This window comes from Tachysurus vachellii, chromosome 15, assembly GCF_030014155.1.
Source record: "Tachysurus vachellii isolate PV-2020 chromosome 15, HZAU_Pvac_v1, whole genome shotgun sequence".
In the NCBI taxonomy this organism is placed as follows: domain Eukaryota; kingdom Metazoa; phylum Chordata; class Actinopteri; order Siluriformes; family Bagridae; genus Tachysurus; species Tachysurus vachellii.
This window is the reverse complement of record NC_083474.1, coordinates 4,204,263-4,227,460: the sequence shown is the minus strand read 5'-3', so window position 1 is coordinate 4,227,460 and position 23,198 is coordinate 4,204,263. Positions and strand designations below refer to the sequence as shown.

The window sequence follows — 23,198 nt, the reverse complement described above, 5'->3', positions numbered from 1 at the left end:
CACAGGTTGCCATGAGGGACATAGTCGAATCCAGCAACCTGGGAGGGTATAGAGATGGTCCAGTGTTCCACGACCGGGACAAAACCGCATTGTTTCTCCTGAATCCAAGGTTCAACTATCGGCCGAATTCTCCTCACCAGTACCCTGGCATAGACTTTTCCGGGGAGGCTAAGGAGTGTGATCCCCTGCAGTTGGAACACATCCTCCGGTCCCCCTTCTTAAACATAGGGACCACCACCCCTGTCTGCCAGTCCAGAGGCACTGTCCCCAGCCGCCACGTGATGTTGCAGAGGCGTGTCAACCAAGACAGCCCAACAACATGCAGAGACTTGAGGTACACAGGGTGGATCTCATCCACCCCCGGTGCCTTGCCACCGAGGAGCTTCTCAACTACCTCAGTGACCTCAGCTTGGAGGATCGACGAGTCCACAACTGAGCCCTCTGCCTCTGCTTCCTCAGTGGAAGACATGTCGGTGGGGTTGAAAAGATCCTCAAAGTAATCCTTCCACCGTCCGAGTATGTCCCCAGTCGAAGTCAGCAGATTGTAAAATATTAAAGAGTTTAATTTAGTAGATGTATGGAGAAGTTGGAACACAGACATTAAACAGTACACATGGTTTAAGGTTTCTGAGAACAGAGTAATTGGTGTAAGGCTGGATAGATTTTACTTGGGTAAGGTGTGGAATAATAGTGTGATGAATTCCTTTATTTCAGCTAATAGTCTATTCAGAACATTTTTTAAGTTTATAATAAAGATATAATAATTTAAGAGAGCGTTACAATAAGAGAGCATTTAATGTTAAGTCATTACAGGATTCTTTGTTTTGGAGCAGTTGGAAGCTAAAGAACGGAGGGATGTGGTCAAAACAAATATAAAAATATTTTTCAAAAATTATAATTCACATGCTACATCACTGATAAAAGCAACAGTGGAAGATCTTGAAATGGATATACAACGTTTAATATATACAATAATGGAACAGGGCAAAATGAACTTTTAAATAAAAAGAAGAAAGAACTTGGCTCACTTCTACAAGAGCGAGTAAAAGGAGCATTAATATGGGCAAGAGTTTGCTCAATCAGAGACATGAAATCTGGCACCTCATTCTTTTTTAACCTTGAGAGGAAAAGTGGACAGGAAAAGCAAATGCATCATCATCCTGATGAAACTGTAACATCCAACTCTATAGAAATAAGGAAGATGGCAGCAGGATTCTATACAGATTTATACAATGCTGAAAGTTGTGACTCTGATAGTGCCTCTGAATTACTTCGAGAACTACCTCGGTTGGAGGATGACCAGCGGAGATCATTGGACAAACCAGTCACATTCCAGGAGCTTACAGAGGCATTGCACCAGCTATCCATTGGTCAAACCCTCTGGAATTGATGGACCGCCCGCTGAGATTTATCAACACTTTTGGACTATATTAGGAAAAGAATGTTTAAGAATAAGTATTTCATACTTTTAGAAAGAATTCAAAACAATTTGCTTCCCACAAGCTTTTCCCGAGCGGTCTTGTCCCTGCTTCCCAAGAAAGGGGATTTAGAACTCCTTAAAAATTGGAGACCAGACTCTTTGCTGTGTTCAGACTATAAAATATTTTCAAAATGTTTAGCAAATAGGCTAAAATGTTGTCTGGACTCACTGCTTCAAAATGACCAAAAATACTGTGTTCCCAACAGACCAATCTTTTTAATAAGGAATGTAATTAAATTCAATCAGCTAAATAATTCCAACCTTGGTATTTTTCACTGAACCAAGAGAAAACATTTGATCGTGTCGACCATGTGTATTTATTTTATGTTTTAAAGAGCTTAGGTTTGGTGGGACATTGCAACAGTGCAATTGTTGTTTCTTTAAATGATGTTGCAAAAGTTCAACAAAAAAGTGATACTGTCGAATGTCCCTCCATTTTTTACAGATGAAGTAATTGGTAAAGAATTGACTCGTTACAGGCGAATGGTCTTCACCATTACGAAAATCCCCCTTGGATGTAAGTCTCCACTGGTCAAACACTTGGTGTCTTGTATTAGAGTGGTTTGACTACAATATATTCATTACTTCATCATGATGATGGCTCACATGAAATGTTTTAAATGTAGCAAAACAGGGCATCTTGATCGGGCCTGTCCTGAGAGGCGAAGTGAGCCTGGTCTTTCTGAGCGACTGGGGCAGGACGCAGCTGAACCTGCTGTTGTTGATCCCTCTGCGGCTACAGTTTGACCAGCTGCTAAGGGCCCCGGAGCTGCTGCTGCTGCACCAGAACTGAAAAAGCGTAAGTCCCAAGACCAGCCTGCAGCCCAGAAGTCCACTGAATCTTCAGCAACACTGGAGAAGTCCTGCTCAGCTGAACAAGTCCAGGAGAAGCCGTTCTCGGCTGAACCAGTCCAGGAGAAGCCGTTCTCGGCTGAACCAGTCCAGTAGTCTGGCCAGTCCTGTGTCTGGCTGAACTGGACCAAGAAAGACTGTGCTCAACTTGGAAAAGCCCAGTGGATTCTGGACTAGTGATTTAGCTGCCTGCGCTGGCGGAGTCAGGCACAGAGATGCAGAGTAACTGGAAACACTGGCCACTACACCAGTGTAAGGGGAAAGGGGAGGCGTGGAGATGGTGGATGATGACCTGTTTTTAAAGTACCATCAAAAAAGAAAAAACAAGGAAGGGTTCAGGGAAAGAAACAGGCAAAAAAGATACAAACGTAGAGGAAAGAGAATCAGACAATGAGGACTACTGTATGTATCAGCTGTGCAAGGACATTAAAGATTTACATTTACAAGAAGGACATTTAAGAACCACCAAATGGCAAAAGAATATTGCATTAGAAGAGTTTTTCCCTGACCACAAGCAGTTTGTACATGATGTCAAACATTTTAGAAAATAAGAAGCTTTTATTCATGTGGAAATCTTTTGTTTGAAAAAACTGATAACTAAAGTGAATAGGGAAAATGCTGATGATGAGTAGTAGTATGTGTGGTGTTTTTTTATACTGGAGTGGTTTTATTTACATTATTATTTTTAATGAATGGGATACACATTGTGAGTTTAAATGTTAATGGATGAACGAAAATACAACAATGAAAACTAAGTTATACAATTTTGTAATGCAGAAGCGCATTGATGTTGCCATGCTGCAGGAAACCCACAGTGATGCCAACAATGCTGCTGATTGGGTAAAGGAGTGGGATGGGTTGGTGATTTTAAGTCATAACACAACACTATGTGGTGGAATTGCCCTATGAGTTGCTCTCAGTTTTATTCCTTGGTCTTATTCAGTTGAAGAGATTTTAAATGGGAGGATTTTAAAAGTGAAAGATTTTCATGAGAATGAGGTTTCAGTGGAGAGGATTTTTTAGAGAAACTGAATAATTTGATTGCTGGCTGCAACAATGGTGATATTTTAATTTTAGGTGGGGATTTTAACTGTACAACAGATATTTAAGATCTGAACTCTGCAGAAAGTCATGCAGCTTCCCATAAGCATCTGTGGGAGATGATGGAGGCCCACAGGCTACAGTAAGTGATATATGGAAAATAAGACAGAGAGACAGTAAACAAGGGCCCATACCAGGTTTTAAACATCAGTCATTTATTATTCCAGTAGGCATCTCTGATCACATTGTACTATCAGTAAAGAGAATGTAAGGCCTAGGAGCTAAAAGGAGTTAAAAGGCCTACTGGCATTTTAACACTACACTTTTAGAAGATGCTGATTTTAGAGAATTATTTATCTATGGAACTACTTTAAATCTGAGAAGGCAGCTTTTAGTTCTCTACAGCAGTTGTGGGATGTGACTAAAACATACATCAAAGTTTTTTGTCAGCAGTACACTCTCAAAATCACAAGAGACATTGTTAGATCTCTGAAAGCTCTGGAGATAGAAATAGTAGAACTCCCGTGTTTGGTGGCCACAGGCGATCAAGGGCATATTGGGAGCGCTGATCCGCTCATGCTTTAAAAGTGCGACTGAGATGGATGCCATCTGTTCTTCTTCAGTTTAGAGCAAAATAATGGACAGAAAAAATACATGCTGTGCGACAATGAATTTCGGTGAAATTCGTAAGCAGGCAGTAAGCTGTACAGCAGTGAGTGTTCAGGGCACAGATAGAGGAGGAGAGTTTCCTGGTGGACCAGGAAGCTCCCAGAGCAAGCGGGCAGGGTGTTGGACAGGGAGCTGACACTGCAGGAGTTTCACGAAGCGCTCCAGTGGATGGAAAACGAATGTGGGGCAGGTATAGACGGTCACTCTGTTGAGTTCTACAAGGCCTTCTGGACAGATATATGGCCTTCTGGACATGCTGGATGTCCTACAGGACAGTGCGAACATTGGTCAGCTTTCACTGAGCTGCAGTAGGGCCATCCTGAACCTACTGCCTATAAAGGGAGACCTGACAGACCTGATAATGGGAATGGAGCAGCTTATTTACCAGGACCAGACATACAGTGTGGCCAATAGGTCATTAGGTGACATAGGTGACATTTTGGACAACTTCAGGCTATTGGGCTTAAAGGCTGATCTGATTTTTCTAGATCAGGAAAGGCATTTGACCGGGTTGAGCATGAGTATTTGTGGAAGGTGCTGGAAACCTTCAGATTCAGACCAGGTTTCATAGCCATGATCAAGGGGTACTGAAGGGTAACGGTGGTTTATGTGCCCCTTTTAGACTGTACATAAGACAAGGCTGTTCTCTGTCAAGCATTTTGAATGCTCTTGCAGTTGAACTTCTTTTACACAAACTGAGATGTTATCTTTCTGGTTTTAATGTTCAACACTACAATGCTTCTTTATGTCTCTCAGCATATGCAGATGACCTGGTAGTTATGATAAACTCACAGAAAGATGTGAATGTTTTAACTGATATTTTAAAGTACTTTAGGATTTTAAGGTCTTTTAATGTTGATTTTACTTTACAGTGTTTTATTCTTGGTTTTAAATATGTCAGGAGAAACAGGTTCAGGTGCCAGCTGATCAATTTTATCTTCGGTCAGGCAAAAATGCTGATATACCTGAGCCAAAAAAACAAGATTGCACAAAATACAGACTGTGAGGTTAAAATAATTTTCTCCAGACTTGTTCCTCACTGATTTTAATTTTTATAAAAGCATGAATGATTTTTCAATCTCTGTGGTGTTGTGAGAATGCTCTATGCTCTGTTGTAGAAGGGAACCTCATCTTTTCACCAGAGCTAAACTAATTATCACTGTTATTTTTAACCTAATTTATTTCAATTATTTGAATATTTTTATTTATTTATTTAAATATTCATTGAGTCACTCTGATTTTTAATATGTGTTACTTGTGCAAATAAAGGATTGTAAAAGTCAAAATCTCTCTATTTCTCTCTTACTTGTCTGAGTTTCTCTGCAATTTTATCTTTTTCTGTCTCTTTTCCTTTCTTTCTTTCTCTCTCTCTCTCTCTCTCTCTCTCTCTCTCTCTCTCTCTCTCTCTCTCTCTCTCTCTCTCTCACAGCTCTATTCTCATTATCAGTAAACATCTTCAGTCCATTTGACATTTTTTCTTCTATAATTATTCATTCCATCAAACTTCCACTAGTGGAAAGACAGGAATTCCTGATTCGGTGGAAAACTGTAGCGTTTCTAATGTCGTTTTTCCTTCTGGAGCTTGTTATTTGAGTAACATGTTATTTGAGTAACATGTTAAGAAGTGGAAACACACGTGATGCTGTTCAGGATCTGTTTAATTTAATCAGGATATTAATTTAGTTACAGTAATATCAAGTGTCTGTTGATTACAGGAACATGTAGATTAATATACGTTTTTTAAACAGGATTTTATTACCAAACCGTCTCTTTTGTGTTATTTGCTTGCAGATAGAAATAGAATTAGATAGAATTGTTTTAGGTTTTTTTTTTTTTTTTTTTTTTATTATTTAAAATTTTCAATAGAAATGTAACTTAATGAAAAGGAAGACATGAATAAATGATTTCCAAGGTTTTTTTACTTATTTATTTAGCGAAATCTTTTCAGGCCTTAAATGTAAATGTAAAATAAGTAAAGGAATTATTTTCTTGTTTATTTGTTTATTTGTTTGTTTGTTTGAGATCAGAAAATGCTAACAGTGATATGTGAACTAAAATTTGTGTCAGGACGAATTATTTCTGACAATATTGCTCTATTAGTATTAAATTAATTTGCTCACACACACACACACACACACACACACACACACACACAAATCCAACACCTCGATGGCTGCTGAAATCCGTTTCTTTGTTCTTTCTAATGATAAATCATTGATAACAGACACTTTTATTGCCGTCTCCGTTCACACTAACAATGTGATTTGATCAGACGCTTTATCTGATTAGTAAACGGATAAAGCTGCGACACTCACGTGGGTCCCGTCGCTCTGTTTTTCATTCTTTTCTTGTCCAGAACATTCACACGTCTTCATTTGGGGGATGGTCATCATCTATTAAACACATTTGATCCACCACTAAATTACCAAATATGGAGAATAACAGAAAATCACGCTCTGAAAGTTTTTAGAAGTCACATTTAAGCTCTTCACCGTTTCAGACGGATTAATCATTAAACTCTAAATTAAAATGATTTCTGCTATGACGTGGGGCTAATTGCCTTTTCATACAGCAGCGCTGGTCGTCTTCATAGAGACGGTGATCTGGTTTCCTTGGAAACCTGTGAGAGGCGAAAGCTAAAAATAAAAAGGCCTTTTTCACACAAATCATTGGTTCTGTCACACTCCAAAGAACAGGTATGACATTTCATCCGCTCCTGATTCTGCTGCTCCTCGTTTCCTTTTCACAGGTGATGTCTGAACACCAGAACCGATTCATTTACCTCCTCTTTCTTGTTCTTTTCTGGGAGTTTTTCAGTGACCGCCATTAGAGGCAATGACCTGAGAGAAAGTCACAACAGCACAAACTCCAGGGAGTCTCACTTTTCTCCCTCATTACAATGTAGTGCACAATTAATGTCCGTAGTTCTCAGATAGAGAAATGTAATGTTACCCATAATGCACTGTAAATCTGCCGAACAACACTACTGTCGAGTGCTTGGTGATAAAAACATACTCTTTACTTATATTTTACAAAAAATTTGTACAGTTTGCTATAGAACTCGACTAATAAACATGTTACCATGGAAACACCCAACACTTCCATAGAAGCTTTAGGTGTCGTTATTAGTACATGGAGGTCCATTTGTTTTCTTCTTCTCAAAGTGGTTATCATAAAGTAAACAATAATATGGGATCATTTTTGAGAATGTTGTTTATTCGTTAAAACATTTGTCAAAGCAGTTACACAAGAAATGTGGTTAGTTCATCGTGTTTGTATAAACTTTTTTGTGCACATCAACTGATCATCATGAAATCATCCAATTGTCAGTAAGTTGTTATGATTTTATACCTGGATCAAGCTGTGAAGTTTTTCTGTGGTATTAGAACAAAGGAAATGACACTCTGCACGAGGAGGAGGAGTTTGTGTGAGTCTGCGGTAGCCAATGCACTGCAGTGGATGAGCTGCGTTATTGGAAGACTTCAAACATGCCACACTTTCACACACAGGAGGCGCTCTTTCTATCCCTCAGTGCTTAGTCCCCACTTTTTCCCTTGGTTTTTTTTGTAAACTTTGCCTTTTAGGGAGTTTTGTGAGTGGGGCTTAATGTAGTCACGTCTGTACATGAGGACAAAGAAAATCCACAAAATCTTATAATCTCGTGTCAATTTTTAGTTTGAAAACATTTCCATTTACAGCTGAAAAAGTTGCGAACGAAACACATTGTGGTTTTTTTTGTTACTCATGAAACAAAAGCGCTAAAATTCTCAATCAGATAAATGAAATAAGGCATTTGTTTTGGCTCTCTGGTCTGGATTTATTTCAAACAATATCAGCCCATTAGTATTAAATTCATTCAAATTCAGTAATCAAAGCACCTGGACGGCTGCTGAAATCCGTTTCTTTGTCCTTTGCAATGACAAAAACGCTGATAACAAACGCCTTTTATTTCTCTCGTTGTTCACACTAGCGACATCATTTGACCGGTTTCTGATTAGTGTGCGGCTGCTGGAACAGGATAAAGCTGGGACGGTTGCATGGATGCCGTCGCTCTGTTTTTAGCTCTTTTCTTCCTGTGCAGGTGTTTTGAGTTTCCTGTCATTTATCAGAGACGGAGAGATAAAGAGCAGCAGAGGGAGGCTTTAATCAGTCCATTAGCATGAGAAAAACAGCATTAACATGGCTCAAACAAGAGTGCTTAAAAATTATGAAACCGTGTTTGTGCGTGTGAGATTAATGCTAATCAGTCTAAATATTTATTTAAAAAATAAGTGATATTATTTCTCTGTTCCTTCCACTATCTTTCCTGTCTCTTTTTCTGCAGTGCTTGTGTTTTGACCTTGAGCTAATCGCAATTCCATGTGGTGAATAGGAGGATTTTTTTTTTTGTTATCAGAAATGTGTGGAAATGGAGCGATAGAGAGTTGTGTGGAACAGAAGAAGAAAGGACAAGGCTCCAGATTGAGAACCATGCTCTTAATACTCTGGTGTGTGTATGTGTGTGTGAGATTAGAGCTGAGATAGATAGAGAGAGAGAGAGCGAGAGAGAGAAATACTGAGCAGATGGTGAATGAGAGTTAGAAAGAGAAAAAAGAAACAAAGTGAGAGGACAAACACTAAAGCCTTGTGGCACACCTAAACTTTCAGACTGTTTGTGTGTGTGTGTGTGTGTGTGTGTGTGTGTGTGTGTGTGGCAATATCTACTCACACAGTGCATATTGAGTTGTCATGGGAACATTGCAGAACTTCAGTTTAACTATGCGTGGGTTAGTGCACCGTCATTATCATGCAATTGCACTCTTTCTCTCTATTACACACACACACACACATACAAGCACACACATACAAGCACACATATGTATATACAGAGATTTGGCAATCAGATGGAAGATCAGACATCTAACAGGTGAACTATATTTACATTTACAGCATTTGGCCTTATCCTGAGCAACGTACAGAATTGTTTAAGTCTCTGTCATTGGATACATTAACTCTGGGTCACTAGGTTACATACTTAAGTGTCTAAAACCTTGTTCAAAGTTTTTTTTGTCTTTATTAACATATATGCAACAAACAGGGAAGGAAGTGCTAGTTGAAGTGTTTCATGAACAAGGACCATCGTTTGAAAATAGCCAGTGACTCAGCTGTCCGGACCCCTAGGGGAAGTTCATTCCACCACCTTGGTGCCAGAACAGAAAAGAGTCTTGTAATATACTTACCTCTTACCCTGAGACATGGTGGGACCTGTGGAGCAGTGCTGGTAGATCTGGTAGAGTGATGAGAGCTGTGAGGCAAGAGGGAGCTGCTCGGTTTTTGGCTTTGTAGGCAAGCATCAGTGTTTTGAATCTGATGCGTGTAGCTACCAGAAGCCTGTGGAGTGATCGCAGCAGTGGGGTAATATGCGAGAATTTAGGCAAGTTGAAAACAAGCCATGCAGCTGCATTTTGGATCATTTGCAGAGGATGAATTGTGTTCATAGGTAGACCTGCCAGCAGTGCGTTGCAGTAATCCAGTCTAGAAATGACAAGAGACTGAACAAGTACCTGAGCAGCCTGTGTGGACAAAAATAGCTGAATCCTTCTAATGTTGTAGAGCAGAAACTGACATGAGCGAGTCACATTAGCAACATGAGAGGAAAAGGACAGTTGATTGTCCATGGTTACCCCAAGGTTGCGAGCTGTGTCTGAAGGGGAGAACTAACACCTAACTTTCTAAAACACCCAACAGATCTCATCTGTATTGCTTTTATTACCTGTATAAATCCTTTCTTGAACCTAAGAGTGCTTAAAAGTGAACAGAAATGAAAAAGTATACTAATATCAACATAAATCAACAGACTACCATTTAAGATAAAACTCAAAACTTCATTACTGTATTAAAGGTAGGGTCTCCAATATTTAGAAATGCTTCTGAAAACTGCGTTAGGCCACCAAACAAAACAAACGTGTAGCCAATGAGCAGAAAGGGGCGGGTCTTGTCAATATGGGCGGAAAGAGTGTTCAGTGCGCATGTGTGCACATTCACAGATTGGAGTTTCCCGAGTCAATAACTCCTGAGCTAAACGCTGTTACTAGCAAAACGTGGTTGTAGCTGTGTCTCTACATTATTACAATAGAAAAGAGGTGTTATTTGTGTAGTAACAGCGTTTAGCTCAGGAGTTATTGACTCGGGAAACTTCAATCTGTGAATATGTGACTAACTTCCTGCTCCTTCAGTTCTCTCCAGCGCTGGAAAGCTGATCCTATATTAACACACCCTACTTCTTACCTTATCGTAAGTCTTTCTTCGCTTTCTTTCTTTGTTTTTATCCTCCACGTCAATGTTAAAACCGATTTCTGCTAATGTCACACATGCGCACTGAACACTCTCTCCGCCCATATTAACAAGACACGCCCCTTTCTGCTCATTGGCCACACGTTTGTTTTGATTTTTTGTTTAGCTTTTCGTCCCGACTCAGTTTTCTGAAGCATTTCTCAAATATCAGAGACCGTACCTTTAAGTACTAAAGTAGTCAATCAAGCGAGGTAGAAATGTTTAATTCTTATTTATGTTTTATTTGAACTACTTTGATTTACTCGAACTGCTGACCAAATTTCACACATAAAACAATCAGCTAAGTTCAAACAGTAATTTCTTGGTTCGTCCGATCAATGAGTCAGTTATTAAATAATAATAAAAAATAAAAGGGCAATGATTCAACAAAAAGAGTCGATTCAAAGAGTCAAAGAGGATTGCGAACCACTCATCACTGCTGTTAATCCCTTACCTGCTTTCATTCGATTCGAACGAAATTATTTATTTGTAACACACACAATCTTACATTTCGTAGTGAAATGCTTTTCACGAATGTCCTCGTCTGTCCTTCTCAGTGGTGTTCAAAGGCCAGGCTGTGATTTGTCAGGATGTTCTCAAAAGTACAGTGTAGAAATTCCTTAGAGAACCTGAGAAGGTGTTACAGGAGGAAACTAGAAGAGAAAAAAAAGCCTTTATTTTGTCACATCTGCATTACAGCACAGTGAAATTCTTTCTTCGCATTTCCCAACTTTGGGGGTTGGAGTCAGAGCACAGGGTCAGCACGATATAGCACCTCTGGAGCAGAGAGGATTGAGGGCCTTTTGCAAGGGCCCAACAGTGGCAGCTTGGCAAGCTAGAGCCTTAACCACTTTAGCTACCTGCTCCTGAGATTTAGAGTCACAGAACGATTCCTGAATCCGACACTAGCTAGTTAGCTAGTTTGCAAACATGAAAAATTACCTTAGGGTCTGAGCAAACTGACTAGCTAACTGTTACTTAGCCGCAACATAGCAATGTATATATGCTGACTACAAATATCTAATATTTTTTCCTATTTATTCTATTTTTTCTTTTATTATCGAATTATTTAATAATATGACTTTTGCTTTATACTTGATATTGATTTTGGAAGGTTCAAGTGTTCACAGATCTCTCTCTCTCTCTCTCTCTCTCTCTCTCTCTCTCTCTCTCTCTCTCTCTCTGTCCTTCAGGGAGGTGTTGGTGCAGAAGAAGAGAGCAGTGTGTGTCGGTCTGCCATCCACAGAACTGCAAGAGAAGCAGAGGACAAGCCTGGCAGCACCTCTCCCACCTGAGAAGCGAGGTGTGTGTGTGTGTGGTGTGTGTGTTTTGTGTGTGTGTGTTTGTGTGTACACACTCACATTTGCATACACTCATGAAAGGGTGAGAACAAGAGGACATAATTACAGCTAGTGGTCTAAAAGTGTAGACCACTTTAGCTGTTAAAGAGTGAGTGTGATGGGGTGCTTATTGGAGAGAGAGAGAGAGAGAGAGAGAGAGAGAGAGAGAGAGAGAATGGGATAAAATGTAGAGAAACCCAGACAAGTAAGAGGGAAATAGAGAGATTGGAACAGAATGTGTTCATGCTGTGAAGTTTTCATCTCTCAACTTTAACATTAACCTCTCTCTCGCTTTCTCTCTCTCTCTCTCTCTCTCTCTCTCTCTCTCTCTCTCTCTCTCTCTCTCTCTCTCTCTCTCTCTGTCTTCCTGTCTCCCTGTCTCCGGTTGCCATGGTGAACACCTACGCTCAGCACCGTATTCTGATCTCTCTATTTTTACCACAGTAACACTGGAACTCACCATCAAACCACCATCATCAGCCTGTGTATGTGTTTTGCTGTGGAAGTAGTAGAGAGAGAGGCATTGCATCAGTTTGTATTAAATGTGTATCTCGTCTGTCATTGTGATGTTCTGCTCAGAGTCCATGTGATTTACTCTCAAATAAAGGTGTGAGGACGAAACAGACTTGTCCAGATGTCACATACAGATGGCTCTAAAAACCCAGCAATCTCTCTAAACTATTGTTTGCTATTTATAAAAAAAAACAAGTGAATCATCATACCTCATCTTTTCTCCTCTATTATTAGCACTCGTTTCCAATAAACAAACAGAAGACAAAATGAAACGTCTAGTTTAACACGACGGCTGAGACGTGATCTGGTTGTCAAGGCCAAGCACTGAGAGAGCTTTGTGTGGGAGGAGAATTCTCTCTCTCTCTGTCTCTCTGTCTCTCTCTGTCTCTCTCTGTCTCTCTCTGTCTCTCTCGTGCCTGTCACTCACAGTGATACTAACCATTCCAGGTCATCTGGGAGCTTATGTATGTGGAAGAGGGCAGATGGCGCTTTCCTCAGCCGTGTGTGACACCACTTTGTGAGGCAGCTTGAGCATTAGGTTTAAAAGATGTGGTTGTCTAGATAGAATAGAGCCTGAGAAATAGTGAAACGCTTACTCCACAGAGCACAGCTACAATACAGCACCACTTGAGAGGTTAAAGGCTTAACAGGGGCAGCTTGGCAGTGGTTGTAAAAGGCTTGAACCACAATTCTCCAATCAACAACCCAGATGATTAACCACCTGAGCCACCACTAGCCTCCACCCTCCCACTTTCTTAGCTGTCTTACGGTAGCAGAGAGCTGCCCATGATCAATTTAGAAAGAAAATTAGGGCAAAGACTGGTGGTAAGAGGGAGGGGGATCTGATTAAAGAAGGTGTTTAATCAAAAGACATAATAATATCTCAACCATACAGTGTTGAAAGTACCATCTCACTATACCTTATTACAGCTACAATTTACTGAACAAATCAGATCCTGTCACATTTCTCATCCATACTCTATCATTTAAACAAAAATTCACCTCAGAATAATATCGATCAAGAAATAGCATTCTAAAGAAATATGGGATGTACAGAAACGTTCACTGACAATGTTTAACATCTGTGCTTTGATGTGCAGTCAGTTGGAGCGACCAGCATATATACTCCAGGTGTATATAAGAATATGCACACACACACACACACACACACGCGCACACACACACACACACACACACACGCACACACACGCACACACACACACGCACACACACAAACACACATGCACACACACGCACACACAAACACACGCACACACACGCACACACACACACGCACACACACACACATTGCAGATACATTGAAATGATTGTGTGAACATGAAGTGTAATAGCTCTTTATATTGCGTTTGTCATCTCTTTGTAGTTGTGATCCTTCCATTGGTGGATGAAGATGAAGACAAGGTTTTGTCTCTCGTCTTGGTAAGTTTGTTCTCTATCACACACGCACACACACACTCACATACACACATACACACACACACACACACACACACACACACACACACACACACACTTTTTAGCTAGCGCGCCACTCCAAACCTTGTGATTTAATGCATCATCAATCCACAGTGCAGAGGAGTTTTGCCTGTGTGTTGAAAATGAAAAGTATGACTCGAGTGAATATGATTAAGGAAATGGAAGTATGGTTTCCATAAAAGTTAGAAGGTTGAAAATTCAAAATGTTTTTCAAATGGAATATCTGCAGATTGTAAGTTGTGTGTGTTTACTCCCAATACATCTGATTGCAGTTTCTAAAGAAAAAAGAAAGATGCGTGCTTACGTTGTTTTTATTCATTTTATATTTTCTCATCATCTGTACCGAAACTTTTCCATTTCTTCCATTATGGTTTTGTAATATTTACTAGCTTTTCTTATAGAATATATCTGATATATCTGTCACCACATGGTTTCTCAATAAATCTAAAAAATTTTGTTAAACTTTTCTATGCTGGTCCAAAGTCAAACACCGGTTCCAATAATTCATCATCAGTGTTATAATTCTTGGTTTGTTCGGGTCATTTTTCAGCTCCTTTTCAAGTCCCTTGTTTCGCTAAAGCTCATAAAATCTCATTCATTTACCACCGCAATGTTTTAATGAGGGAACATGTAGCTCTTAAAACCTATTCCATCAAGTTCTCAGAAAGCGAGGCGTCGTTAATGTTTACGCACGTCTGAGTTTACGAGCTAATTTACGTCCCGAGCGTTTCCTCATGAAGAGACAAGGTCATCGTTTAGGTTTATAGGATTATAGTTACAGCTATAAGAGTCTTTTAAATAAAGAGCCATATTTTATTTATAAGTTCATTCAGATAAAGGAAAATGAAGAACTTCTCACAGGATTCCTCGAAAAATTCCTCAGTGTGTCTGTGTTTAACCTCAGAATTATTCACACACCTGCTAAACCTTATTAAATGCGTGATTATAAACACACACTGTGTGAAATATCCAGGACTGTGCTAACAGTCTAAATCAAGTAAATTAGTCTAAAATAACAAGGGTTAGTGTTGGAAGTGATTCAGAATCCTTCTGGTCTGTGTTTAAACGTGGGCTCCAAACAGTGAGGAGTAACGCATTTTAATCATTGTATGTAATCCGGTTGAGAGACTAACTTCACTGACAGGTCACAGCAATCGCCTTAACATGCTCATGAATTTAGAATTGTAGTCAAAGGTCAATAACAGCAGAACACTCATATAAATAGTCTTAGATTAGTAGTTAAACTCGAACAGGCATCTAATTTTAAATGCTGTCAAATAACAAGAAACACAACTCCAACTGACCCATTTATTAATCTGACTTAATGACCGCTTTGGTTTCTAGCTTCATCTGTCAGCTTGAAAATGTTTACAGTAAGCAGGGTTAGACCCTTGTACTGATCTGAAGGGTTGAGGATAAATAAGATTAGATTGACACATTTGAGAAAAAGCTACCATAAGGAAACAGAAGATAAAAAAAACATCTCAAGAAAAAGAGCTTCTTTTACAATAGGCAGTTCCTAGCAAGGTTTAGCATTTCATTAATCCAGCATAAAAATTGTGGAGTGTGTGTGTGTGTGTGAGAGAGAGAGAGAGAGAGAGAGAGAGAGATACTGTAAATGAACAAAAATGCTACACACTCATGAGTGTTTGATTTCCATCTTTTGGTGTTTTTTGTGTCCTCTGTTCAGGTTTGCTGCCACCAGTTCACTGACCAGGATGAGCAGAACCTTAATCTTCTGGAGAAGCATGTAAGACACACACGTGGGTACAGTGGGTAAAATGGGTTACACTGGGATACAGTTGGTAAACTGGGCTACAGTGAGAAGGTAAAATGAGTTACAGTGGGTAAAGTGGGTTACAATGGGTTACAGTAGGCTACAGTGGGTAAAATGGGTTGCAGTGGGTAAAGTGGGTTACAGTGGGTAAAGTGTGTTATAGGTGGTTAAAGTGGGTAGGGCGGGTTACAGTGGGTTAAAGTGGGTAAACTAGGCTACAGTGGGTAAAATGGGTTAAAGTGGGATTACATTGTGTAAGATGGGGTAAAGTGGGTAAACTGGATTACAGTTGGTTAAATGGGTTACAGTGTGTAAGATGGGTTACAGTGGGTTAAATGGGTTACAGTGGGTAATGTGGGTTACTGTGGGCAAAGTGAATAAAGTGGGTTAAATGGGTTACAGTGGGTAAGATGGGTTACAGTTTGTAAAGTAGGTAAAGTGATTTATTAAAAGAAGAAACAAATAAACTGACCTGTTTGAGGAGATTTACCTTTCCTCAGCCATTTATTTATATTCTGCTCATGAACATGACTGTAATGTAAACACGGCCCGTTGGCACAAAAACTGTCATTTCCATATTGAACGTTCTCTGAATGTGTTTGACTTCAGGGCTGAATATTTTTCTCAGGCCATGCATTAATCTGGTCCTGACTCCATCTGTACTAAACACACACACACACACACACACACACACAGGAGCAATAAATGGATTGTTATCTAACCATGATATTGTAATTTTACAGTCATGTCTACATGTGTAGACTGTGTGTGTGTGTGTGTGTGTGTGTCATGCTGAGTTTACTCATGCTTTCCTTAAAGCTGCATTCAACAAGAGATCATCTTGGCCCGTGTAAACATGTTTTGACCTGAGAAAAGGAGGGAGGAAAACAGAGAGAAACAAGAAAGCAAGTGACATGCAGAGAGAGAGCCACTGAAAGCAAAATACTGAGAAAGAGGGAGAGGTGCAGAGAGATATATACAGGGTGAGACAACAGAGAGAGAGAGAGAGAGAGAGATTTTTCCTTTATTTGTCACGTAAAATACCAATCAGAGTGATGCAATAAATAAACAAACAAATAAATAAATAAATCGTTTCAATAAATTAGGTTAAAAACGATAATATCATAGAACATTCTTACAACACCACACTGAAACGTGTGCAAATTATTCATGCTTTTATAGAAATTAAAATCAATTAGGACAATTGAAGTCTGAAAAAAATTCTTTTAGCCTCACAGTCTGCATTTTAAGCAATTTTGCTTTTTTGGCACAGGTATATTGCCATTTTTGCCTGTCCAAGGATAAAATTGTTCAACTGGCACCTGAACCTGTTTCTCCTGACATATTTAAAACCAAGAATAAACACTGAAAATGCTTCATAAAAACCCAAACAAAGATTGTAACCTGGAACAATAAATAAAAGCTTGAAAAAGAGTTTCTGTAAAGAAAATGGACAGTTATATGCAACATCAAGAGAGTACATTTCACCCTGGGGTGTCTACCCTCCTACTCAGTTTTTCTTATTTAAAACCTTAGCACATGCTCTGTAGAGCAGCTTCCTCGACACTGTCCCAAAGTCCATCTCCCCTTCGCCCCGGCACTCCAGGAAGGGACCTTCACACCTGTCAAAGTTGGGAGCGATGTCCACTGGCTGCTGCTCTCCATACTAAGTCTGTAGATCCAGTGAGGAACCTCTGGATATACTGAAGGAAGAGTGCTGCTGCTCTGCTGGCTAGCTGGTCCAGCCCCCGCACTCCTTCCTTATTGGGCAGATGAATCCAGTGGCAATCCCAGAAGAGGTCCACCAGCAGGGCCTAAATGCTCGCTAACAGGTTGACGGCAGATCCACGCATGCCAGCTTGTGCCAGAGGGATGACACAGCGAGGTTGTTGATGACCAGCATCAAGACATCCTTGGGACCAGCCACTTCCACCTACTCAGTCTGCCTTTCACATGCTCTACAGTGTCTTCCCAGTTTTTATTTAAAAACTCATCATTCCCCAGGTAGACACCTAAGCAAAACCACCTCTGTTCCACGCTAAGCCTCCTGGTTGTGTAGACTGCCCACAACCCCACTCCTCAACTAAAATGGCTTCACTTTTTTCCCCATTTGACCTTAGCTGAAGATAAAACCTGAAAGTCCTTTAAAATATTTATTTTAATACACTGACATCTTTCTGTGAGCCTTCCATAACTACTAGGTCATCTGCATATGCTGAGAGGAATTGTGAAGCATAGGTGTGTGGAATGTAAGATCTCAGTTTACATAAAATAGGTTTAATCATAAGAATATACAGCATGCCTGACATAGAGCCTTGTCTTATACCTGTACACTCTAAAAGGGGTACATACACAAGGCATCAAGGGCTACCTCACACAGACGTGTTAAGAAATGGCGTAAGGAATTTAACAGTTGTCGTATTCCTTTTGTTAAGCCACTCCTGAACCACAGACAAGGTCAGAGGCATCTTAGCTGGGCTAAGGAGAAGAAGAACTGGACTGTTGCCCAATATAATACACGAGTTTCAATATTAGAGTTAAATTACTGAAATAAATGAACTTTTCTTCAACATTGTAATTTATTGAGATGCATCTGTAAATATTCAAAGTTGTTTAAACGGAAAGAATTGCACATACACAAAAAAAGGCAAAAAAATTCCGATCACTCTCACACGCGAGAGAGAGAGAGAGAAAGAGAGAGAGAGAGAGAGAGAGAGAGGTTGTGTTTGAAACTGAGGTACAATGATAGACATTCAAACCTGCTTTGACAGCATTGATGTGAAATGTTGTCTCATGTCATGTGAACAATTAAAGGCACAATTAAACTTATCTGGTTCTGTTCAAACCCATTTCACTGAGGACCCCCACCTTCACAATGCACTTTCAGAACACCAGTATAGTCTGATACACAGTGTGTGTGTGTGTGTGTGTGTGTGTGTGTGTGTTTGTTCCTGACAGCTCATCATTGCCTGTAAAAGAGTCCATATGATACAGAAGAGTGTGACCCAATCCCACAATGCACCACTAAGTGCAAACACCGCAAGTAAGAAGGAGAAAGACTACAGAGAACTGGACCGCAAGATTCTACAGCTCTGTGGTATGGAGTCAGATATTTACCTACAGTCATATAGATATACATATACATATATATATATATATTTATACTGAACAAAATTATAAACACAACACTTTTGTTTTTACCCCCATTTTTCATGTACTCAAAGACTTCGGCCTATTTCTCTCAAATATTGTTCACATATCTGTCTATATCTGTGTTAGTGAGCACTTCTCCTTTGCTGAGATAAACCATCCACCTCACAGGGGTGGCATATCACGATGCTGATTAGACAGCATGATTATTGCACAGGTGGTGTGGGATAACACATCTCCTTCGCATAGAGTTGATCAGGTTGTTGTTTGTGGCCTGTGGAATGTTGGTCCACTCCTTTGCAATGGCTGTGAGAAGTTAATTTTGTTCAGTATATATACATGATGGATGGATATATAGATATATACAGACCCCTTTAAATTTTTCACTCTTTGTTTCATTGCAGCCATTTGCTCAAATCAAAAAAAGGTTCATTTTATTTCTCATTAATGTACACTCAGCACCCCATCTTGACAGAAAAAACAGACATGTAGAAATTTTTGCAAATTTATTAAAAAAGAAAAACTGAAATATCACATGGTCATAAGTATTCAGACCCTTTGCTGTGACACTCATATTTAACTTATATTATATTATATTTGATATTATATCATATTTTTCTGATCCTCCTTGAGATGGTTCTACTCCTTCATTGTAGTCTAGCTGTGTTTAATTAAACTGATTGGACTTGATTAGGAAAGGCACACACCTGTCTATATAAGACCTTACAGCTCACAGTGCATGTCAGAGCAAATGAGAATCATGAGGTCAAAGGAACTGCCCAAGGAGCTCAGAAACAGAATTGTGGCAAGGCACGGATCTAGCCAAGGTTACAAAAGAATTTCCGCAGCACTCAAGGTTCCTAAGAGCCCAGTGGCCTCCATAATCCTTAAATGGAAGAAGTTTGGGACGACCAAAACTCTTCCTAGACCTGGCCATCTAGCCAAACTAGTAAAGAAGAACCCAAAGATCACTGTGGCTGAGCTCCAGAGAAAGTTCCAGAAAGTCAACTATCACTGCAGCCCTCCACCAGTCGGGGCTCTATGGCAGAGTGGCCCGACAGAAGCCTCTCCTCAGTGCAAGACATATGAAAGCCTGCTTAGAGTTTGCCAAAAAACACATGAAGTACTCCCAGACAATGAGAAATAAGATCCTCTGGTCTGATGACACCAAGATTTAACTTTTTGGCGTTAATTCTAAGCGGTTTGTATGGAGAAAACCAGGCACTGCTCATCACCTGCACAATACAATCCCAACAGTGAAACATGGTGTTGGCCACATCATGCTATGGGGGTGTTTTTCAGCTGCAGGGACAGAACGGAAAGATGAACGCAACGGAAACGGAAAGATGAATGCGGCCAAGTACAGAGATGTCCTGGAAGAAAACCTCTTCCAGAGTGCTCAGGACCTCAGACTGGGACGAAGGCTGACCTTCCAACAAGACAACGACCCTAAGCACACAGATAAAATAACAAAGGAGTGGCTTCGGAACAACTCTGTGATGGGCCTTTTTACACCTGGTCACTTCATGTGTTCTCTCTGATCCGATAGCTATCTGATTTGTTAAAACTTCCATTTATATTAGGCCACATAAATGCGTCTTGGCGAATCGGATATCGATCCGATCTTTCTACTCCCGCCCAAAATGCAAATATATTTTACCTCATTTTCGGGGTAATTGAAATGGAACACGCTTTGGTGTCTGCGGTTTTCAGAATGCAATCAAAAAGAAGACGAAAAAACTTACAACGTTTATGCTACAAAAAAACAGCATTTACTGTTTGCTGTGTTTTCGCTGGCGGCAGCAGTGCATTTAAGACCCGACGAGACACCTGGGTGAAAGATCACCTGCGAGTGACGTACTTCCGTTTGGGAGGAGTATAGCGCTGACGTATGTGGCTTGAACAACCTCGTACATTTACACCTGTCCAGTTTCATCCGAAATGCGTCCCAGACCACCTCCTGAAGTGGTTTGTACGATCGGATTTATATCCGTCTCCAAAACGTTTCGGAGGGCATTTGGACCTGGTCTTTTTACCATCGGATAGCTATCGGATCACAGAAAACGCATGAAGTGACCAGGTGTAAAAAGCCCCATAGACAGGCAGAAATAACTAATATAACTAGAAGAGGAGCGATTTGATGTTAATTAGGAGTGTGTATATAAGCTAATATAGCCTGATGCTAATGGAAAAGTTAAGCATAGCTCTAGACACTAAAAGAATGAACCTGAATGTATGAGTGAATTGTCCACAAACCTAATACCTAAAAATTCAGATCAGTCTTCTGATTTAAAAGTGATGAGTGTTTTCTCCACATCTGTTGAGTCTGTATGATTTTTGTGGACGTGTGCAAACACAAGACATATTTTTCAGTCTCCAGCCTTATTCAGACGGCATTATCTCGTTCCATAGATACATATAATAAGTGATTTACAAGCATTTACAATTCTGAGGAATCCCAGTTGGCTATAAATAAACATAAAATGAGGTTTTTAAGCCATTTACACTTGAATAGAATCTCATCACACCATAAGTTTATTTACTTAGGGTTAGAGTTATCCCATAGCAAATACTGTACATTTTAATCAGACTGTTTCAAAGCATCTATTTATTTTGTGATTGCCAGAAGGTGGCAAAAAAAAATAATGCTGACCAAAGGATAAAGAGGTTTTTTTTTTATTCACACAAAAAGGTACTGAATTGTTATTTAAATCCAGAATCTTCATGTTGGCTTCAGGTTTAAATAAGAGATCACCTAAAAACACACAAAACAACTACTAATAAGGTTGTTACTAAACAGATAAATATATTGTTGTGTTTAATTAATGAGGGTCTGGTTTATATGTTAGATTAGAGGAGCTGGAGGAGAGAGAGGAGGTGCCCATTGCTGAGAGTTCCTTATTTAGGGCTTGACATTTTTAAACTAACTTTTCTTTTGCTGTTCTTGCTTATTTCTAGTGATTTAACTATTAAAAACTCGGACAGTGTTCCTTTGGTTCCCTTGCTGTGCTAGCAGGTGCTCTTGATTTATTATTAAGTTACATTTGCTTTCAGCAGCTGTTTATTCTCTAAATAAAAGAGAAAAAAACGGAACTGAAAGGGATAGAAAAAGGAACGCTTAAAAAATGATAGAAGCTGGAAATGATTGAAAGCTTGGTGTCATCCGTGACGACTCGGGCACACATGGCTTCACCTGGACACGGATAACCAAAGCATATTTCAATTCAATTCAATTTATTTGTATAGCACTTTTAACAAATTCCCATTGTCTCAAAGCAGTATGGAAACAGAAGAGAGAGAAAAAGATATTGATCATGTGAACAGAAGCAGATGAATGACTTGTGAAGTGGAGTGAAGCATCTTAATTGTGCAGCTTCATGTAGGTGCTTCAGAAGTCTGTGGATGTTGTCGTGGATGACATCACATTAATTCACTCAACCTGTGCAACACTGAACAGAAATGTTATTGAAAGAAGATAAACGTAAAGACAAAAAGCCCACAACTGAAAAAGCACCAAGGATCTTTTTAATGCAATCTTTTTTTCCATCCATTCAGCTAAATGTCATTTCTGAGATTTATCAACCGAGATAAAATGGCGAGACACAAAAACCCAGAAGAGATTCTCCATCCTATCTCATCATCTCCATCATATCTCTATACAATATCATGTCTACAGCATGTGTTATTGTTGATATGGTGAAGTTCTCCGACATCTTCAGGACAGAGAAGCTTATACCTTTTTAATTCTTTTTCTCAGTATCATAGGGCCTTTTTACACCTGGTCACTTCATGTGTTCTCTCTGATCCGATAGCTATCTGATTTGTTAAAACTGTTCCATTTACATTAAGCCACATAAATGCGTCCTGGCGAATCGGATATCGATCCGATCTTTCTACTCCCGCCCAAAATGCAAATATATTTCACCTCATTTCCGGGGTAATTGAAATGTAACACACTTTGGTGTATGCGGTTGCTACAAAAAAACAGCATTTACTGTTTGCTGCATTTTTGCTGGCGGCAGCAGTGCATTTTAAGACCCAACGAGACACCTGGGTGAAAGATCAGAGCCAGCACTGATGGGAAAACGTATTTGTTTCTGGCGCGATGCACGACTCGTGAGTCACCTGCGAGTGACGTACTTTCGTTTGGGAGGAGTATAGCGCTGACGTATGTGGCTTGAACAACCACATGCATTTACACCTGTCCAGTTTCATCTGAGATGCGTCCCAGACCACCTCCTGAAGTGGTTTGAACGATCAGATTTATATCCGTCTCCAAAACGTTTCGGAGGGCATTTACACCTGGTCTTTTTACCATCGGATAGCTATCGGATCACAGAAAACGCATGAAGTGACCAGGTGTAAAAACCCCCTTAAAGAGCTGTGATTTTTTTTATCATTATTATTATTACTTCAAGAGAGAAAAGAAAGCGAGGGAACGACTGTTTATAGCTGCTATAACGTAAGTAGTAAGTAACTAAATTACAAACGTGCAATGGATAAAAAGTATGATGTTTTAATTTAATTAGGAAAACTGGAATTGATGGTAAACAGCTGTAGTGTAGGA

The 23,198-nt window shown here is 39.8% G+C and overlaps 1 protein-coding gene across 6 annotated transcripts in view; it reads left to right on the top strand.

Moving 5' to 3' along the window:
- LOC132858472 (cGMP-dependent 3',5'-cyclic phosphodiesterase) overlaps positions 1–23,198 on the top strand; it is a 192,907-nt gene that overhangs the window by 133,007 nt on the left and 36,702 nt on the right. For all 6 annotated transcript variants that reach the window (XM_060888836.1, XM_060888841.1, XM_060888838.1 and 3 more), the window contains 4 exons: positions 11,548–11,657; positions 13,592–13,647; positions 15,395–15,454; positions 18,440–18,578. In XM_060888836.1, the coding sequence (XP_060744819.1) occupies positions 11,548–11,657; positions 13,592–13,647; positions 15,395–15,454; positions 18,440–18,578 (365 nt within the window). The remainder of the gene's footprint in view (positions 1–11,547; positions 11,658–13,591; positions 13,648–15,394; positions 15,455–18,439; positions 18,579–23,198) is intronic.